Source organism: Prunus persica, chromosome G5 (genome assembly GCF_000346465.2).
Source record: "Prunus persica cultivar Lovell chromosome G5, Prunus_persica_NCBIv2, whole genome shotgun sequence".
Lineage (NCBI taxonomy): Eukaryota > Viridiplantae > Streptophyta > Magnoliopsida > Rosales > Rosaceae > Prunus > Prunus persica.
In genome coordinates this window covers 4,708,806-4,727,976 of record NC_034013.1, presented here as the reverse complement: position 1 = coordinate 4,727,976, position 19,171 = coordinate 4,708,806, and the positions used below count along the sequence as shown (strand labels likewise).

General features: G+C 36.5%; 3 protein-coding genes across 3 annotated transcripts; 1 reads left to right on the top strand and 2 right to left on the bottom strand.

Moving 5' to 3' along the window:
• On the top strand, positions 4,327 to 7,335 carry LOC18776592. Its single transcript, XM_007208709.2, has 4 exons — positions 4,327 to 4,969; positions 5,760 to 5,827; positions 5,933 to 6,031; positions 6,152 to 7,335. Exons 2-4 carry the CDS (start codon positions 5,783 to 5,785, stop codon positions 7,085 to 7,087), a joined length of 1,080 nt encoding a protein of 359 aa, XP_007208771.2. The 5' UTR covers positions 4,327 to 4,969; positions 5,760 to 5,782; the 3' UTR covers positions 7,088 to 7,335.
• LOC18776008 (tobamovirus multiplication protein 2B) lies at positions 9,017 to 11,526 on the bottom strand. Its single transcript, XM_007209696.2, has 5 exons — positions 11,266 to 11,526; positions 9,949 to 10,014; positions 9,794 to 9,858; positions 9,491 to 9,581; positions 9,017 to 9,308 (listed from the first exon to the last, which is right to left on the bottom strand). The coding sequence occupies exons 1-5, from the start codon at positions 11,506 to 11,508 to the stop codon at positions 9,270 to 9,272; spliced, it is 504 nt and encodes a 167-aa protein (XP_007209758.2). The 5' UTR covers positions 11,509 to 11,526; the 3' UTR covers positions 9,017 to 9,269.
• On the bottom strand, positions 15,696 to 17,284 carry LOC18775912. The gene is made up of 2 exons (XM_020564496.1): positions 17,034 to 17,284; positions 15,696 to 16,565 (listed from the first exon to the last, which is right to left on the bottom strand). Exons 1-2 carry the CDS (start codon positions 17,106 to 17,108, stop codon positions 15,912 to 15,914), a joined length of 729 nt encoding a protein of 242 aa, XP_020420085.1. The 5' UTR covers positions 17,109 to 17,284; the 3' UTR covers positions 15,696 to 15,911.

The window sequence follows — 19,171 nt, the reverse complement described above, 5'->3', positions numbered from 1 at the left end:
GCAAGTTCTCATAGCAGTGACTTTGGAAGAAGAAGAGAACCAAGGTCGCCGCCATAGTTCACAAGCCGGCCGCCGCCGGAATGTGGAAAGACATAGACATTCTAGGGGTAAGAATCTTTTGGAAGATTATTTTATCCCAACTTCTTTGTACTCTGATGTTGATTTTCGAAGGCGATTTAGAATGCAACCTCATTTGTTCAATAAAGTCATGCATGATATTTACAATTATGATGCATACTTTGTTCAAAAGTGTGATGCTGCTGGGGTTTTGGGGCTTCTTCCGGAGCAAAAGCTTACAGCTGTTATACGAATGTTGGCGTATGGAGCATCTGCTGATCAGGTGGATGAGATTGCCCGGATGGGAAAGTCCACTACGTTGGAGGCTTTGGTAAGATTTTGTCAAGCTGTTGAAACTCTGTACACTAGGGACTACCTGCGTAGACCTACTCCCAGGGACCTCCAACGGCTTCTACAAAAAGCCGAAGCTCGAGGATTCCCTGGAATGATTGGTAGCATCGACTGCATGCACTGGCAATGGAAGAATTGCCCAACTGCCTGGCAAGGTGATTATGGAAATCGAAAAGGCCAAAAAAGTATCATCCTTGAAGCGGTTGCTGGTTTCGACACATGGGTTTGGCATGCCTTCTTCGGAGTTGCAGGATCACAAAATGACCTCAACGTGCTGGGTCAATCCCCGGTCTTCAACGATGTATTGAGAGGTCAGGTCCCCAATATCACCTATGAAGTCAATAATACAGTGTACCAGACGGGGTATTATCTAGCTGACGGCATCTACCCGAGGTGGACCACTTTTGTCAAATCTATTCCGAATCCCCGATCCCAGAAGCAAAAATTATTTGCTACCTATCAAGAGGGATACAGGAAAGATGTCGAAAGGTGTTTTGGTATCCTTCAAGCTCGGTGGTTGATTATTCGAGGTGCGGCCCGTATGTTTGATGAGGAGATCCTCAGAAGCATTATGATGACTTGCATCATCCTCCATAATATGATTGTGGAGGATGAATATGATTATGATGCTTTAGAGGTGTACGAACCGGATCCAATGAACACGGCTTTGACACGGATTTATGAAAGGCCCATAGGACCAAGTGGAGAACCATTTGAGCCGGAACCGTTGGTGAGGGATGGTCATTTGATGACCCGAATGATAGATCGATATACAGAGATGCAATCTTCGTATATTCATGAAATGCGTCAAGTTCACTTGATAGAGCATCTATGGGCGGTGAAAGGCAATGAAGAAGAATGATGGAGCATAGATGCTTTGGTTATGTTTTATTTAGTTATGGTTTGGTTGTGTTGTATTTTTATTTATTATGTTTTGGTTTATGGTTTGGTTGTGTTGTATTTTTATTCATTATGCTTTGGTTGTGGTTTGTTATTATTATTGTGCCTTGTTTGTAGTTATTTTTATTTTTATTTTGTTTTGTTTGAAGTATGGAATATGTTGAATAAAAAGGTAATTTCTTGAATACTTTGTTTATTAAATAACGAAATCTAATACAAGTCATTACGAATTACTACTACTAAAATAAAATACATGAATTACAACAACTTTAAAAGAAAACATGAAAAATAGTCATACATAAAAGGTAGGCTAACAAATTTAATGGTTTCTATTATTTAACCAATCCGTGTTGCTAGGCCCATCATCCCGGAAAAGTTTTCTTCTCATAACATCCCTTCGTTCTAGTTTTCAAAATTGTTTTGTTTCAGGGGACATATGACTTGTATCCATGGCCATGGTTTTCCGATCCGTGTTGTCTATATCTTTTTTGCGCAAATACTCCCTTTCTCGTGCATACTCAGCTTGAAGGGTCAACTCGTTATCTTGGCGTTTTTGCTCCATTTCAATTCTTAGGCCATTTTGCCTTGCAATTTCCTCCAAAAACTTTGAATTATAATTGCTTGAATTACCCACTTTCTTTGCCTTCGCGGCCTTTCGGCCAATGGGCCTCGGCTCCTTTTCCATGGGTGAGTCTTGACTCATAGGAGAATCAAGAGGTGAATCCGGTGCCATTGAATCACGGAGTGGCGTCTCGTTTAATACAACGTCGGGACCCGTTGGAATAATTATGAACCGTTTGCAATATTTGACCACCTCCCAACATTCATGATGGGTGAAACTTTTTTTGCCACCCCCGGTTGCACCGAACCACATTTGTTCTTGTATAATCTATTTAACAAAAAAATAGAAATGCAATAAATATTTAAAATATATTGGATATGCAAGTAACAAAAAATATAATAATGAAAATGCAATTAACCTTACAAATAAATTAGAAGTGCAAGAAAATTAAGAAACAAGTGGAAATGCAAGAAATATTAACAACATATGAACAAAATATTTAAATTGCAATAAATATTAACAAAATATTGATAATGCAAGAAATATGAACAAAATATTTAAAATGCAAGAAATATTAACAAAATATTGAAAATGCAAGCAATATTAACAAATTATATATATTAGGAGATTAAACTTAATAAAACAAAAATTATAAAATACTTACCTCGTTAGTACGATTTTGCCCGCTTCTATAGTTGTCCATCGCTTTTGCTAGGGCATTTCTCCATTTTCCCAACTCTTTATCCAGGATTTTCCACCTACTGGATAACGCCATCTCCGTACGAGTAGACCCCGGAATTTTTTCACAAAATTCGGCATGAATTTTTTTCCACATATGAAAAAATTTCATCTCATTGCCGGACACGGGACAATGACAAATTTGGAGCCAAGCCTCACACAATGAAACATCTTCCATGGTGCTCCAAGCCCCTCCGGTTTCGATAGAAGAAGCCATAAAAATGTGAAATCAAAATGCTAGATGAAAAAGAGGAAAATGTTGTGTAAAAAGAGTGAATAATAGTGGAAGTATAATGAAATGTAAGAGTATTGGTGTTGAAAGTGAAGGGTATTGATAGGTATTTATAGAAAAAAATATCAGAATTATTTAGAATTTTTTAGAATTTTTTACGATTTTTTTTCATATTTTTTTCACCCAAAAAAGCCTCAGCCGTTGGATTAGAAAGGAGAAGCAGATCGGAAGGCACCGAGCGCGACACGTGGCAGCGTACCGTTGGAACTGGGGCGAGCTGACGTCAGCGTGACGCGAGTGCTGACGTCAGCAAACGCGTTTTGGACCTAGGGCTGGTTTGACTTTCGGGCTGGCCCGAGTTGGTGGGTCCCACACCACCCTCGGGCCTGGGCGCAACGCTGGAGCGACTTTTTTTTTTTGGCCTGCCCTCGCCTCGGGCTGGGCTGCAACGCTGGAGTGGCTCTTAGAAAAAAACACTCCAATATTACAAGCAAGGGAAAATGAGAGAATTAATAAAAAAAAATAATTAATGAGAGAGGAAAGAAGCTAAAAATATTATTTAAAATGCCTTTAGAATGTTGGTCTGAATGCATAAATATTTAAATAAATAAAACTTAAATTGAGAAATCTAGTACATCTGAACGCTTGAAAGTTATAAATTTCATAGACCAAAAGTTGTGTAATAACTCATGCACTCTTGCTTTTGTTTTATGTTCTCCCCTTCCCTTTTCTGTCATGATGGCGCATCCTCTCCCAATTTTTGACGTTATTTTTGTTTTTAGTGAAGCGTGTGACTCTTAAGTAGAGATATCGTACATCATACGAATTAAGATTTTAGCCTAATTTGAGCCTAACTCCAATGATTTTACCTTCTGGAATTATGAATTGTTGGTGTGATCGGTCCTTACTAAGAATGATTGTATTACAGCCATTTGAAAGTGAAAGAGCCAACTGTAGGAATCTCACTTCAAGCAGCTGCTGTGTTGTATGTGTGTGGTTGTATTCCGCATAAAACTAGTTGTTTAGTGAAAAAAGATGAGCGCGAAGAGCTGTTGCCTATGCATATATCATGATTAGTGATCAAATATTATCTTTTTATTTTCTATTTTTAACATATTATAACAAGATTTACCGTCAACAAGGAGGGATCCTGTTTGTTCGTTGATGTATGTATATGTATGTTATATTCATATATGAGATTTTCTGATTATACGGGAATCAGAACTAATAACACTTTTAACAAAAAGTTTACCAAACGCTAAACTGTTTTTTCTCACAGCAAATCTGACAGCGATTATTTTCACAGCGCAACAATACCAAACTAGCCCTTAGTCTCTCAACTGACCCAATCCATGACTAGTAGGCGCTCTATAACTTTTTTTATTTTCTGAACCATTTGACATTAATATTCAATTTCCACGAAATTTCATACCTACCAACTAAGATTTGACCCATCATCTTCCTATGTGCTGAAAAATTCTCATCTTAAAGACTCATCGGACCTGCGAAGGTTCTACTCTCTAGTCCCTTTCAACCAGCGTTTCAAGGAACCTTCATACCGTGAACTTCAACCAAATAAAAAGAAAAAGAAAAAGAAAATTATTAGACTCTTCAAACTCTGAACTTATTATTCTATTACTCTTCGAGGCAGAGACGTTATATGATCTCCCTTAAAATAATGCATTCTGAAACTGAAATATAGGCCAGTGTACGGCAGCTCATCTTTTCTTAAGATTTTCCCACTAAATTATTCCAACCAAGCAACAACTCAATCAGAGACTTTGTCCATTTGTAAGCTTTTAAACAAGGGATCTCCATGCGGCATCTCTGTATATACCTCTCTGTCTTTTGAAATATTGGTTACAATTACAATTACAATAGTTTTGAGCAGAAAAAGATTTCCTTTTGGTTTCTTCTGCAATTAGATCCAATTTGAGTTGTGCCCAATTGAGCCAAAAGAATGTCTAAGAATGTTGAGCAACACATTGTCAGCGGTCAGAAGACTCAGAGTGGTTAAAAAGTTCATTCTTGCATCTCAAGGTTTCTCATTCCCCAGACCCACAGAGCTCAGCTTGTTTCAGTCTTGTGGGTTTTAGAGGGGAGTTTACAATTACAAGACACATAAAAAGGTATGAATTTAAGACCTTTTACTATCTGGGTTTTGTTTGTTTCTCAATCTCCATCTTTCCCATCCCCAACCCCACAGCCTCAGCTTGTTTCAGTTTTGTGTGTTTCTAGAGTGCGGATTTCAGTAAACTGGTATAGCTATACAGTATGGATTAATGACATATTTATTAATTCATAATCATAATCAAAATAAAGAGATTACTCTTCATCCGATTACAGATTAGTAAATATACCATAAGACTTTTATCATCTGGGTTTTGTGTGGTTTAGAGTAGGTTCAAATATTAACTCATTTCTCTATTATTTTGCACCATTATTGCATTGGATCTATGGTTTCATACTTTGATTTAAATGAATTAAATCATGGGTATTATGGTTTTAGATTTATGGGTATTTTAGATGTTATCTGCACCGTCAGAATGGATATATGTCTTGGGATTCGTGTCATGATTTATGGGCCTTACACTTGTCTTCATGCCTGAATCTGTTTTATTTCAGTTTCCCCTATTTGTCCATTCCTAGTGGTTTTTTTTCTCTAGTTTCTTAGTACCCAATGAACTAAATAGTTTTGAATCTTGATCTTCTTTCTTCCATTGTCCTTGGCATAGTTTTCTTCATTTCTTAAATCTTTCTGCTCAAATCCACTTTGTAAGCAAATAAATTTTAGTGGTGTTTTGGCCACAGCCTTTTACATATAAAAAAAAAACTGTCTTTTGCTCCTAATCTTATTATCAAAAGTTTGGTACTTGTTTGAAAAGCACTTAAACAAATCTTCTGTGTCTCTATGAGCAGTGGTGAGAACTGGAATTGATACTATGGGGAGGAACACTGGTGAAATTGTTTCACATGCAGGCTCTGAGGTAAGTGCTCTGATAAATCAAGATCATTTTCTTCATTTACTGCAAGTATTATGATCAAACAATTTGTAACAATCTTAATGGTAATATGTTTTTCTTTTAAAATAGGCCATGACGAAAGGAGTTGGTCAATTGAAAAAATCCCTTTTTGCTTCTATTTACAAACCACCAATAGATGATGGGAGACCAAGAAGCATGGTTATTAAGGCAAAACTTGAACCCTCTCAAAACCTCTTTTCTCATATTTGACTTCAGATATCTCAAATAAATCTGTATGTGATTTGAGTTTGCTTGCTTTGCTTGGTTAAACTTGGAACTATAAAACAGAAAGCACACAATATGATTCCTCCTCACATTGTAGCTGAAGCCATATCAACACTCCATGGTGATGGTGTGGAGCTCAGATTTTCGGGCCCTATTACTCCAACAGAAAGGGAATATGTTGAGCAGTATGTGTTGGCAAAGTACCCACAATATGCTGCGCTTGTTGAAGGAGAACAGTTTGATCTCTCTAGTATTTGCATCATTGAAGAATCTACTGAGACCGTGCCTGATGATAAGAGGAAATCACCAAGGGGTAGTTTGAAGTCACCTAGGGAGTCCGCAACACAATTTGCCGGGAGCAACCTGCCTGACTTGGACAGGACTCAGTTGGAGCCGTCGAGGTTGCTTGACATCCTCACCAAGAAATCCTCCTTCCCCGGAAGCTTCATCTCGATCCCTGAGATACAAGCTCAAAACAAGGTCTTGAAGCACTGTGGATTGACTGATGATGAGTACCTTGTTCTCTTCACCCCAACCTACAGGGATGCCATGGTGTTAGTAGCAGAGAGCTACCCTTTCTTCAAGGGAAACTATTACTTGACCATTCTTGGGGAACAAGACTGCATAAAGGAGTTTGCCGGTTACAAGGAATCCAAAGTGATTTTGGCACCAGAGACTTGGTTGGATTTGAGGATCAAAGGTTCACAATTAAGCCAGTATTTCAGGAAGAAGAGTAAGCTCAAGGTCAAAGGGTTGTTCTCTTATCCAGTTTTTGCAAATGGGGTTCATCACTCACTACATTGGGTTTCCGAAGCTCACCGGAGCTCGTGGCATGTTCTTCTTGATGCAACCGAACTGGTTTTTGGGAAGGATCACTTGAATCTCAGGCTTCACAGGCCTGACCTTGTTCTGTGTAGCATTGACAATTCTCATGGCCAGACTTCAAAGATCACTTGCCTCTTGGTCAGGAAGAAATCCTTTGACACTTCAATGCCTTAGCCTCAAGTCAATGAATGAGGGCTCTTTGTGTGTTTATATACAATATGTTAAACGGTTCTAAGAAACACCAGTAAGCAGTAACATTTTTTTAACTGTGGAAAAGAGAAGATGAACACGAACATGGGCGGGTATAATCACTAAATTGAAATTTTAATTGATCGAAGTACAATAAAACTTATGAATGTTGTGAGTTTCTGAATATATACAAAATTCATTCTGAATATATACATACATATATACATGCTGCACTTGAGTTCTCATCTCTGCAACTATTTTTTGTTCAGATTGGTATTTCATTCTTAGTAAACATTTTTGGCTAATGTACGTAATTTATGCAACTTTCCTTTCCTGCATCTTTGTTGTACAAGCTTTTGAAGCGAGTAATTGTCAGTTAACATTTGCATTGGATGCTTCTTTAACCATTTCAAAAAACCGATATTGGAACTGTGTTGAGGTTGCCGGTAAAATGAGCTAAACTAATCCTGGCCATTTATGTTAAAAAGAAAGGAAAAGACACATGAAATGAGGTTCTAACTTGGTATATTAGGGTGTATTTTTGCTCACCACCTTAACTATAGGTGTACCCTCACCACCCCTCTCAAAAGTTGACACATGTCTATAGGTTTAACTATAGTTAAGTAATTATTTATTTATTTATTTGATAACATTATTATGAGAGAGAAACAATACTTCAATAAAAAATTTCCTGATTTACCCTTATTAACCTAGCAAACTTTCCACTTTTCTAAATTAATTAACAACTACCCAAATAAATAATTGGCAATTGGCTTTATGTCCCGTGCTTAACTTCCTCCATTTGTTCAATGAAAGATAGGTAATAATCTGTGCTGCTTTTTTTTTCTTCTTTTTTTTAGTACTTTGTATTGCTTGATTATTTTTTATACTTTGGTGATTGCTCTGCATTATTTAGTTTTTTTAGTCCATGATGTTGGTATCGTCTTTACTGGTGGATCAAGACTAGCACAGAAAGGAATGATAGAATGAACCGTACTGCAGAGCAAGAGGAATGAGACAATGAAAGGTATTATTGCAGAGCTTGGTTCCTTCATCATTTTTGGAATTTCTGCAACTCCAATATATTTTGCTCCTATGGAGTAAGCTTTATTTAGAATAATAAAACCAGAATTAATTAGTCCAGAACTTGCAACGTTAAAATTAATTGGTTGGAAACTTGCATCATCATAATTAACTCATCGGTTGAAGAAAGAAAACAGGTTCAAGGATATTGAGAAATTGCAACGTAATAATATATTGAAGCACAGTGTAACTTTTGGACGTGTATAAAAGGAGTTAACTAAAGCCAATTGAGATTCAAAGTATCTGGGTGTGTTCTTGAAAGTATTGAAGCTTGTGAATTGATATTCATATTAAAGCATGGGACATAAAGCCAATTGCCAATTATTTATTTGGGTAGTTGTTAATTAATTTAGAAAAGTGGAAAGTTTGCTAGGTTAATAAGAGTAAATCAGAAAAAATCTTATTGAAGTATTGTTTCTCTCTCATAATAATGTTATCAAATAAATAAATAATTAATTAATTAACTATAGTTAAACCCATGGACATGTGTCAACTTTTAAAAGGGGTGGTGAAGGTACACCTAGAGTTAAGGTGGTGAGCAAAAATGCACCCGGTATGGTATTATATTAAAGCAGAGGAATGCTTATGCAGGTTACATAACATAATAATGCACATTATGTACCTCAAATAGGAAAATATTATGGGAAATGAAACTTGCCAAGGATAAGAACATGACCCCGCTTGTCTGCTTCTCAAATAACTCACAAAAGAGTGCCAGAAGCACCAAACGCAGGACAATAGAATAGGAACAAGCCAGGGCCCCTGAAAGTATAAATTAGTTCCTCCAAGGTGCACGCAAATTTGGCATCTTGTCACATGCGGTCATCAAAATGAAATTCAAGAGATTCAGGAGATCACATTAAGTTGGTCAAGCAGCATGGTTTCTTTCCACTTTATGTTAAGAAAAAGAAAGAGAGCAACTTCATACCGAGTCTACTGGTACTATCCCTTAGTGGGTTTATGTACATTGAGATCACATATAATTTACTCTGACCAGTCTCAACAAGAACTCCAAAGGTTCATTTTGACAACCATTATGTTACATCCGCCGATATACAACAAAATGGGTACATAGTTTGGATAGTTAGCCCCCCTTTGGAGGTTGATTTTCCACCTCATGTTCCTGAGAGGGGAAAAATAAGGAATATAAAATAAGGAAATGCCAATGAAAGCTGAGGACTTCTAGGGAACAAATTGCGGCAGAAAGATTTTTGCTAACCTAGAAATAATATCCCATGCATTGAGCATTCAAAAAAGAAAGGGTCACAAACACATACACACAGAGAGCGAGAGGGAGATCTTAACCTCAGGAAGGACTTTAGCTTGAGAGAGAGAACTAAGTTGGCAGCTTTCCATGTTTTCGAGTAATTGGATTACAGTTTGCAGATGAGGAACACTGAAAAATTTATAAATGTTATCAGTAACAGAATCATATGAGCTTATATTTCTTAGAGGAGATATAACAACAAAAACATAAGATGACACATCACAACTGTTAATTAAAAATATTTCTGATCTCATGAAAAAGAGTTGCTGCAGGCAAGGTGCTGATGTATGTAACTGTATGCCACAAAAGTTTTGTGAAAACGAAGCCTACATGACTACAACCTTTGTAACCCACTTTCCATATGTGCATCCAGAGATGAAACTACTCGAGGCATCTGCTCCAACAACTGCATAAAAAGGAAAGGAATACAAGATGGGAAAATGAAATTTACATGGAATGTTAATAGTCAAGATCATCTTGGTGAAAAGAAACATACTTGTCCGGTATGCTTGATTGTAGATGTTTTGACCAAAAGGTTCTTTGGAAGCCTTATCAGTTGGGCCTGCATAAGAGACGAGATCAGAAATATAATAGGCCAGTGAGGCAAGGTCAATTTACGCTATTACAACACATACTGCATAGTGTCTAATTACCTCATGTACCCAAATAAAAAGACAAAAATTAAGGGTGAGAGTGAGTAATTCACCTTGCATTGGGACATATAGATATAGTTATATTATATGCCAGGAAAGTTGCAACAAGAATTTTCATGAGAGTAATCTAATTGATAACTAAGGATATTCAAATATTATGATGGTGAAACGTGAATCATACCAAAAGCATGGATTTAGAAGAGTTACAGTGTCAGGCGGCATACAAAAGTATAAGCAAGCCAACACAGTTTTACTGACCTTAGTACCTTCTCATTTCTTCTTCCTTTTGAAACATATTTCCATCTCTAACAACTCTATGCAGATTTTGACAAAATTTAGAATGAAGACTATCTCCAAGATTACAGCTTGCAGCTTCCTAATAAGAACTAATGCACCTCCACTCCAATCAGCCATCCCAGTGTGTTTATTATATCATCACAGTTTCAACACCAAGTCATGGTAGGCCACGCACCCTCACCACAAACTAGAAGATAATTAACAAATTTTCAAAAGCAAGGAAATTCTGATTCCCTACTAAAAATACCTGCTTATATCCCCCACTCCTGTTTCACCAAAATGTCCTAATAACACAGCCTCCAGAAACTCTTGCATTTCCTGCACATTCTAAATAAGCATTTCGGTCTTCCATTCATCCATCCACTATTTGTATCAGTTTTACAATCCTTCACCAGGAAGAATGTCTCTGATAATTTGGACATCAATTTCTAGTATTTCAGTTCTTTAGTGTCCAGATACATGTCCATGACCACATTCCTTTTCTTCACATTTTTTATAACAACATTTCTGTCTCAAAAAATTGTACTATCTTTGAAGTAAAATACCCGAGCCACATAGGAATCTCCTTCAAATTTTATGTTTTTAATATATTTCCCCCTTTTTTTTCCTGGTTAATCTTAATTTTACCAATCAAATCAGCCTCCACACCTGGGATAACAAAAATAATTCTCTCTGTAATACATATCGCCCTCCCTATATTTAACCAAAACCCAGTTCCCAAATTGATTTTATATTCAAATTTTTTTATTTTTAAAAAAAAGGACAAAGAAGACCCATTAAATCACTATTATCTTCTCCGACATGCATATTCTGATAGAAAATCTGAAAAAATAAAAGGTGGGAAACAGAGAGTAGGAGGATACCTGGGAAGGAGAAGATTGTTGCATGAGGTGGAGGAGGTTGGAAGTGGACAGTATGGCCTGAGAGATCTGATCAGACACCAGGGCTTTTGCCGTATTCCCTCTGCTGCTTCCACCTGCGGTTGAGCTCGCCATTTTTCTCAGTGTTCCTAGCTCTCGGAAGCGTGTTTTTATTTTATTTTTTGAGAATTTAGCTAAAAATAGCCCAACTTCACAACTTTTCTTCCAAATTAGCCAACATCGCATTACGAGGCACTATGACATAAAAGACCTCTAGTTTTTTTTAGGTAGTGCCGATAAGCTCGAAAGCGTCGTACAAATATAAATTTGTTTTAATACAAACAATCTTCTAAATTAATCTAATCTGTAATGAGGAGGATTCAAACTTAGGTGCAAGGGGGTCGAGTTCATCGCCTACAATCTTTTAAATTAATCTAATCTGCAATGAGGAGGATTCAAATTTAGGTGCAAGGGGGTCGAGTTCACCGCCTGATCAACTAGTTATTGGCCTAACCTATGTCTACAAAATAGTTGCATTTTTACTCAACTATGTCATCCACTCATAATGAGTTTAGCCACAACTAATTATTAAACTCATTACCATCCATGTGAACGAAATTTGAGACCGTCTCAAATCAAGTGAAAAAAAATACCACTAAAAGAGTTTAATAACATGCATATGGATAGTTAGCTAAAGGCTACCACATGTTGTTTGAAATGTCTCAATATACCACTTATACTTTCAATAAGTGTCTCACGTTAGCTATTCCGTCAGATTTGAGAGAAGTTCTGTTAGTTGATGTGGCCCCCACTTCTTTTCAATCTCTTAACAAGGGAGAGGAAGGGTTAGTCAAGTTGAAAAAATGGGGAATTTGGGAGAAAAGGGTCCACAAAGTCTACATCCGTGCTAACTTCCCATAATGACATTGTTGGCCATGCCTTACTTCTCATGTTTCTATGTCTTCTTCAATTCTGTCAGTATTCACACAGAGAATAAGCAGCTTTCAAGTGCAATAAACCCTAGTCAAAGATTTGAGCCCTTCTTTCAAGTGGAATGAACCCTATTCCTTCTCTCAAATTTGAAATCCCCAAATCAAATTCCCCATTTTCTCCCAAATTTGAACCTTTAGATTCCCAAATCTGAAATTCCCTCAACCTTCCCATATTCGGCCAAATTCTCCATTTTCTCCCAAATTCCCTCTTTCCCTAGACGTCCATTCTTTTTTTTCTTTTTCTTTTTTCCAATATTCTTAGCTAGATACCATTTTGCCCCTGCATTTAACAGAAAAGTTAACAAAATTGACGGCAAGACTATTTGTCCTAACAAAATTGAAGTTGAAGGACCATGGGAATAATTTTGAAAATTGAGGGATTCAAATGCAAATCAGGTCTAAGTTCAGGGACTAATAAAACGATTAACTCACTAAAGAATAAATTAAGATTCAAAGAAATATATTTGTGTTTTTTTCTTTCTAAAGATGGTGCATTGGAATATTTCAAAATTCCCCTTTTAATGATACAAAACAAGGAAAGTGGAGATTGTCATTACCAAATTTGTACTTTTTCCTATATTTCGAGTTTTCATCATCATCAACACACTGTAGAACTTGAAAATTAATTAGATGACTTACTAAATTAGATTTCTTTGACATTAAAACAACCCAACCCATTTTATCCTATAAATATAAATATAAATATAGCCCAAAGGGCTCACTTACTGTAGTGCAAAGCAAACTTGAAATTTCATTCACATCGACCCAATATGACAATAATAAAAAAAGAACGAACCATGGAGAAAGCCCCATCTAAGATTGCTCTGAACCAGTGTTTTAAATATCGATATTATCGGCGAAATATCGCCGATAATATTGTTTTTTTGAATGGAAGATATTATAGCAAATATTCATTTAAATTTCGTCAATATATCGATATTTTCGTCGATATTATCGCGATAATGTCGGAGGCGATAATTTCCCACTCGTTCATGCTTTATTTGGGCATTATATCGCGATATTATCGATAATATCGCGATATGAAACTGAAAAATAAATGAAAATTGTTGAGAAATTGTGGTTTTGCGCATAAGGGGACTCGAACCCCTCTCTATCTAATCCTCCTAGGAAGCCTTTTCCATCATACTGCGAACGAGTTTGTAAATAAAGCTACGACGTATAATATTTATATGGTCTTTAAAATTTCTGCAAGCTAATATTATCTAGGATAAATTTCCATTAAAAAAAAATCCCTAATGATAAATTTAGGCATATGTTTAATGTTATTTATTATTTTATTATGAAGTTGTATTTTTTTATTTTTGGTTATATATTATGGAGTTGTATATTCACTATTGAGTTTTAATATTATTCATTATATGTGATACTAAGTTTTAACGAATTCTTTCTATGTGGTACTAAGTTACTCATATATTTTATTTTTATTTTTTTTTCAAGCTCATATATATTATAATATGTAATATATTGTAGTAAATTATTATAACTAAAAAATTATGGTGTGTTTAATTTTCTTTCACTAATTACTATATATTTTCTAAAGACACAGTATTTGTCAGGTCGCTACATAAACAACTTAAATCACTCAAACCCACCATTCCATGCATTTTATTCTAATTTTTTGTGATAAAATAATAGACAATTGACTAAATAAACATCCTCTAAAGTTACAATAAAAATTTCCAAGTTTTTCTCACAATTTCCGTGATTTTTATTCAATTTTTATTTCCTCGATATTTCCATCGATATATCCGTGTTTTTGGACCATCGATATTTCCGAAACTCTCGATATTTTAGACCTTGCTCTGAACTCGCTTCTCTTCTTCTTGGTTGTGGTGGGTGTATCATTATTCTCAATGTTGCCAAGAGGAGCAGAAACCATACTTGTTAAAAGATGTTCTACTAACAATGACTGCAAAGCGTTTCCATGTACTCCAAGGGGCCTATATTATTGATGACTCGGTTGGGATCATACAACAAAATGAAAATGGGAAATGTTCGAGTGTGGCCGACTGCAAAGGAATTGTATGTATAGATGCAACACTCCTAGGCCATAACTAAAGCTACACGGTTATGTGACTGTGATCTCTCTCTAAAGAATAATAATAATAATAAATTGTGCCGACCGCTGCCAAGCCACCCTCGAAACCACTCAGGTGCACTGTCCGGATCATTGGGGGCCGAAAGTATGATCCCTGCTTTGCTGCTGGAGTCGCTAAAAATTGTGCAGAAACAAGAATAGTTCCTTCGCAATTTACCATGTTCATATAACTATGAACTCTGCCAATATTGGTACAATTTTAGGTCAAGACTAGGCTGGCTGCATGCAGACATTTATTCTAGTCTACTAACACATGCCAAACGAATTATCTTCAGTAATCAAATAAATTGGATTGATATATACACTTTTTTCAACATGGAGAATCAATAGTTGTACAAACCCATGAAGGATGCAGAATATACAATAAGTTTTAGGTACAGTTCATTTCAGGAGTTTTGTAAAGGTTAATATTTCAGAAGAGATATGTTGTAATTTGTTTGGTTGCTGTGAAATGATAGCAACACAGAAAGAACAAAGCTGCTTGTTTTTCTTTTCTATTATCCAAAACATTACAAATCTTTTACCAGAGTAACATGAGCATGCACATTGACTAGTTGTGTGCATTTCATACATGAGGCTTCTCTGGTAGCTCAGACAATAGATGTTCACTAATTTCTCTTACAACTACAGAGAAAGAAAACAAGACATCTGAAAATTTAAGATTTCTATAATAAAATTTTTAACATACAGCAGTGCTTTTCAAAAGAACCAACAAATTTGAACCATTGAAGCATGAAGGGTCAGGACCACTGACAATTATTCTTTGTAGGTTTTCCCCTATTCCGACTGATACTGATATAAAATATGAATATCATATAATTCCATGCCGATTACATTATTATTTCAGGCCTTTTTGCTAATAAAATCTTCCACTTAGTCTGCTCATTTCCAGCCATGAATTTAACAAATGACATAACAGATAAAAGAAAAAAAACCTCATACTCAAAGGTGTGCCTTGGAAAATTCAAAATCTTAGCCACTCTATGTTTAAGTATAAAATGGGTTCTCTGTTCTGCTTGTTCAACTATTTTATAATTTTTAGTTTTATTATCAGACCCTAACAATAAAGGAAAACCCTTAAATTTGTGAAACACAACTGAGTTGAAACTCAAGCAAATGCCAACACAACAATTTACTTTTAAAGCAAAGTTTAGTTCATCAGTATGTTTTTAAGCAACTCAGCATTACAAAACCCGTAGTTACCTTTCCTTCCAAATTTTAGAAAGGTGCATTGACATTAGCTAACAATCAATGATTATTGACTTGTAAACCTTAACACAACTCTAATATTAAAAAAATAATCATGGCAATCAACTCAAGACTTGAAATAAAACATAAATTCCCTTCTCTTCATAAGAGATAAACTCCATTGATGCGATACTTACAAGTTCCAACAGATTTCCAATGTTTAGTGAATAAGTTTAAACTACCCTGAAAAATTAATCAAGGCAATCAACCCCGAAGACAGCAGAGATATAATTTACCTATACATTTCAAAGCAAAGCAATAATTCTACATTACATATATCTCGAACCTTGCTAAATGGTAGCAGCCTTGATAGCTCTTTGCAATTCAGATTCCAAATCACTAGCAGAATCGGTGGACTTTTTCGCCTCTGTTCTCGCATTCTCTTCTCTGACTTTCTTCTTGTTTCTCCACTGTTCGAACCCGCCAGAAGTCTCATCCAAAGGAGGTGAAACTCTCTTCCCAACAGAATCACTCTCCCCTCTAAAATGCTTCCTAGAAACTCCCGACTTCATCTCCTCCAACCTGTGCTTCATCTCCTTATTTTCCTTCTCCATGACCTCCAAATCCCTTCTCATCCAAAAGCACATCCCCTTTAACAATTCAAAATCACCCACATTACTACTATCAGTACCCTTCTCCTCCTCTGCCTTTACCTCCTCAACTCTCTCAATACCGATTTTATTAAGTGTTAAATACGGCATTGCTTTGCCAAACTTTGGTGGAAGATTCACACCCCATCGCATATTCATTACCACACTTTTTGTCACTGGCAACACTGTCCTTGCCATCACAGCAATTCCAGAAAAAAGCCCATCTTTCCCACCATTTTTCCAAGCCAATGGCTTCTCTGCCACAGACCCACCATTCAAATGAGCTCCACAATTATCCCTAAATTCACTGTTCACAGCCCCATTTTTGCCACCGCAAGGCTCCAACCTAAGCTCCTGCCAAACAGATGACCCTTCAGAGACAAATCCATTATCAAAATCACCATTTGAAACGGACCCAGAATCCAAATGGGCACCAACATTGGAGGCAGACCCAGAAATCTGTTTAAAATTAGGGTCTGAAAATGCGGTTTGTTTTAGGGAAAAGTTGCCAAATTGGGGCTTGATGTGGAGAGAGAAACTGGGGTTTGTGTGGGAGAGAGAGAAATTGGCAGTGAAAACAAGAGGGGAGTTTTTTGGGGAGCCAAAGAGGCCAAGACCAGACTTGAGGGAGAGAGAGAAAGGAGAGGGTGTGGTGGAGGTGTGAGAGTAAGAAAGTTTGACAGAAGGCCCGGAAGAGAAATTGGATGAGAGAGAAAACGAGAGGTGAGAAGAAGAGTTGGTGGGCATGGAGGTGGATGTGGTGGTGGAGGGGACGGTGGCAATGGAAGAAGTAAAAGGTTGGTTGAAGATGGTTAGAGGTACCTTTGCCTTTATCAGTGGGTTTTGCTGGTTTTGGAACTCTGGTTGGTCTTCTTGAAACCTGAGGGAGATCTTCATCTCTGTGTGTCTGTGATCAAGAGAATAGGTTTCCTTTTCTGCCTCTAAGGAGAGAGAGGAGCCGTTGAAGCAGCAGATTCTTGATTGCGTTAGCGAGTTCCTCAATATCGGGGCAGCTGGAAAACAGTGCTTCTGGGCCTTAAACTTCCAATGTTAGCCCTCGTGCTTGCTTGCTATTTTGTTGGGGCTCTTTTATTTTTGGGAGACTTTGGAAAAGCCCAAAGGAGAGAGAAAATTTTTAAAAGAAGCAAAAATGGACAAAATTGCCCTTATTTATTTTTTGATTTCCTAATAAATCCTTTACATTTGCATGTCTTTGGTTTGAAAGTTGAGAGGTTATTCTGTCTTTTTTGAAAAAGCTTTGGCTTTTTCCAAAAGTGAAAGTTTTTTTATGGGTAAAACCTAAATTTACTTTTATTTTTCCGCCAAATATACACGTTGAGATTTTTGTGCAAAATTCACTAGTTTTTTGGATAAGTCGTGTTAGGTGCTTCTCCAAATATCACTTTTACAATGTAAAAGCAAGTTAAACAGAAAGCGTTTTTAGGGAAATACGGCAAAATATCATCAAGGCAAACTTACTTCTTCAAATATCATCCTTGGCTTGACATTGTTGGAATACCAAGTATAAATATATACCTTATCACACTCTCTCTCTCTCTCTCTCTCTCTCTCTCTCTCTCTCATCTCTCTCTTCTGAATCGCAAAACCCACCATCGACCCCATCTTCTAGATCTCTCTTCCGTATCGCCTAAGCGAGTAGTTGGTTTGAACCTAGAAGCTCAACTCCATCGCCGACCTCCAATAGGTTGTCTTCTTGTATTCTTTTTGTGTTCTCTAAATCTGTGTGGGTTTCTATCAAATGGGATTTTTTTTGATTGCTCTGGTTTCCTCTGTTTAGTCTTGATAGTCATTTTCTTCATCTATTGTCTCTCAAATTGGTTTATTTTGATTGCTCTGGGTTATCTGTTTTTAATGTTCATGCTCCTTTTCTTCATCCATCTGGGCTTTTCTCAAATGAATTTAGATTACTCTGGATTTGTGAATCTTGAAACTTAGGATTTTCCATTTGATATAGTAGATTTATATTATTTGATTCTGATGATTCTTTGTTTGAAACATCCAATGGGTTTTTTCTTTGTCGATTGATTCTTGCATTTCATTTTGGGATTTTCTTATTTACTGTTGTTGTATTGTGATTGTTTTGTAGTTTTATTGTTGTTGCATTGTTGTTTTATTCCATTGGTTTGCTGGTGACTTCACATGTGTTAATGAAATGATGTTTTGTCACGCTCAGAAATGGAGACAATTGTTATTTTGGTTTGCTACAATGGAAAGTGGGTAACCTCAAAGAAGATGTGCAAATACGAAGAGGGTAACTCAAAAGGCATAATAGTACCACGGACCATCACATTTGCTTAACTGTTGGATCGTGTGCATAAGATTCGTAATACAAATGGTAGGGAAGATAAGGTTTGCTTAAAGTTTTCAGTTTTGGTAGCTTCGAATGAGTGGAAGCACATAAAGATTGAGGACAATGATGATGTTCAATTTTTTATGAAGTACAATTATGATGTAATACCTTCAAAACTAGCTCCCTTACTAGTGAGTATAGAATACAGAGGATTGACTAAATGATGTATTGATAGTATATTAGTATGCACATGATGACGGATAGTAGTCGGATAGATCATTCTTCAGTTGCCATTGTTCAAAGCAATGAAGTAACTCGGAATAATACAAATGTCGCTGATATGGGAGGTGATGTTGGGACATATTTTATGGTCATAATTGATTTTAGCAAGGTGAAGAAGTTGCATGGTGGTCATAATGATACTGAAACAAATGAAGTGCTAGTGTACTCTGCCCCTCCTATTTTGGGCCTTTTGGATACATCAGCCCAACTGCCAATAATGAGTTTAGAATTAGCATTTGAACCTACTATACAACATAATTTGAGTTCTTCTCATAGCCTTCTTAATTTTTTTTTCAGACTTCTTCTCATATTTCAAACACTCATTCTCCAACATCTCTTCCAGGTCGCGTACTATCTTCCTAAGCAC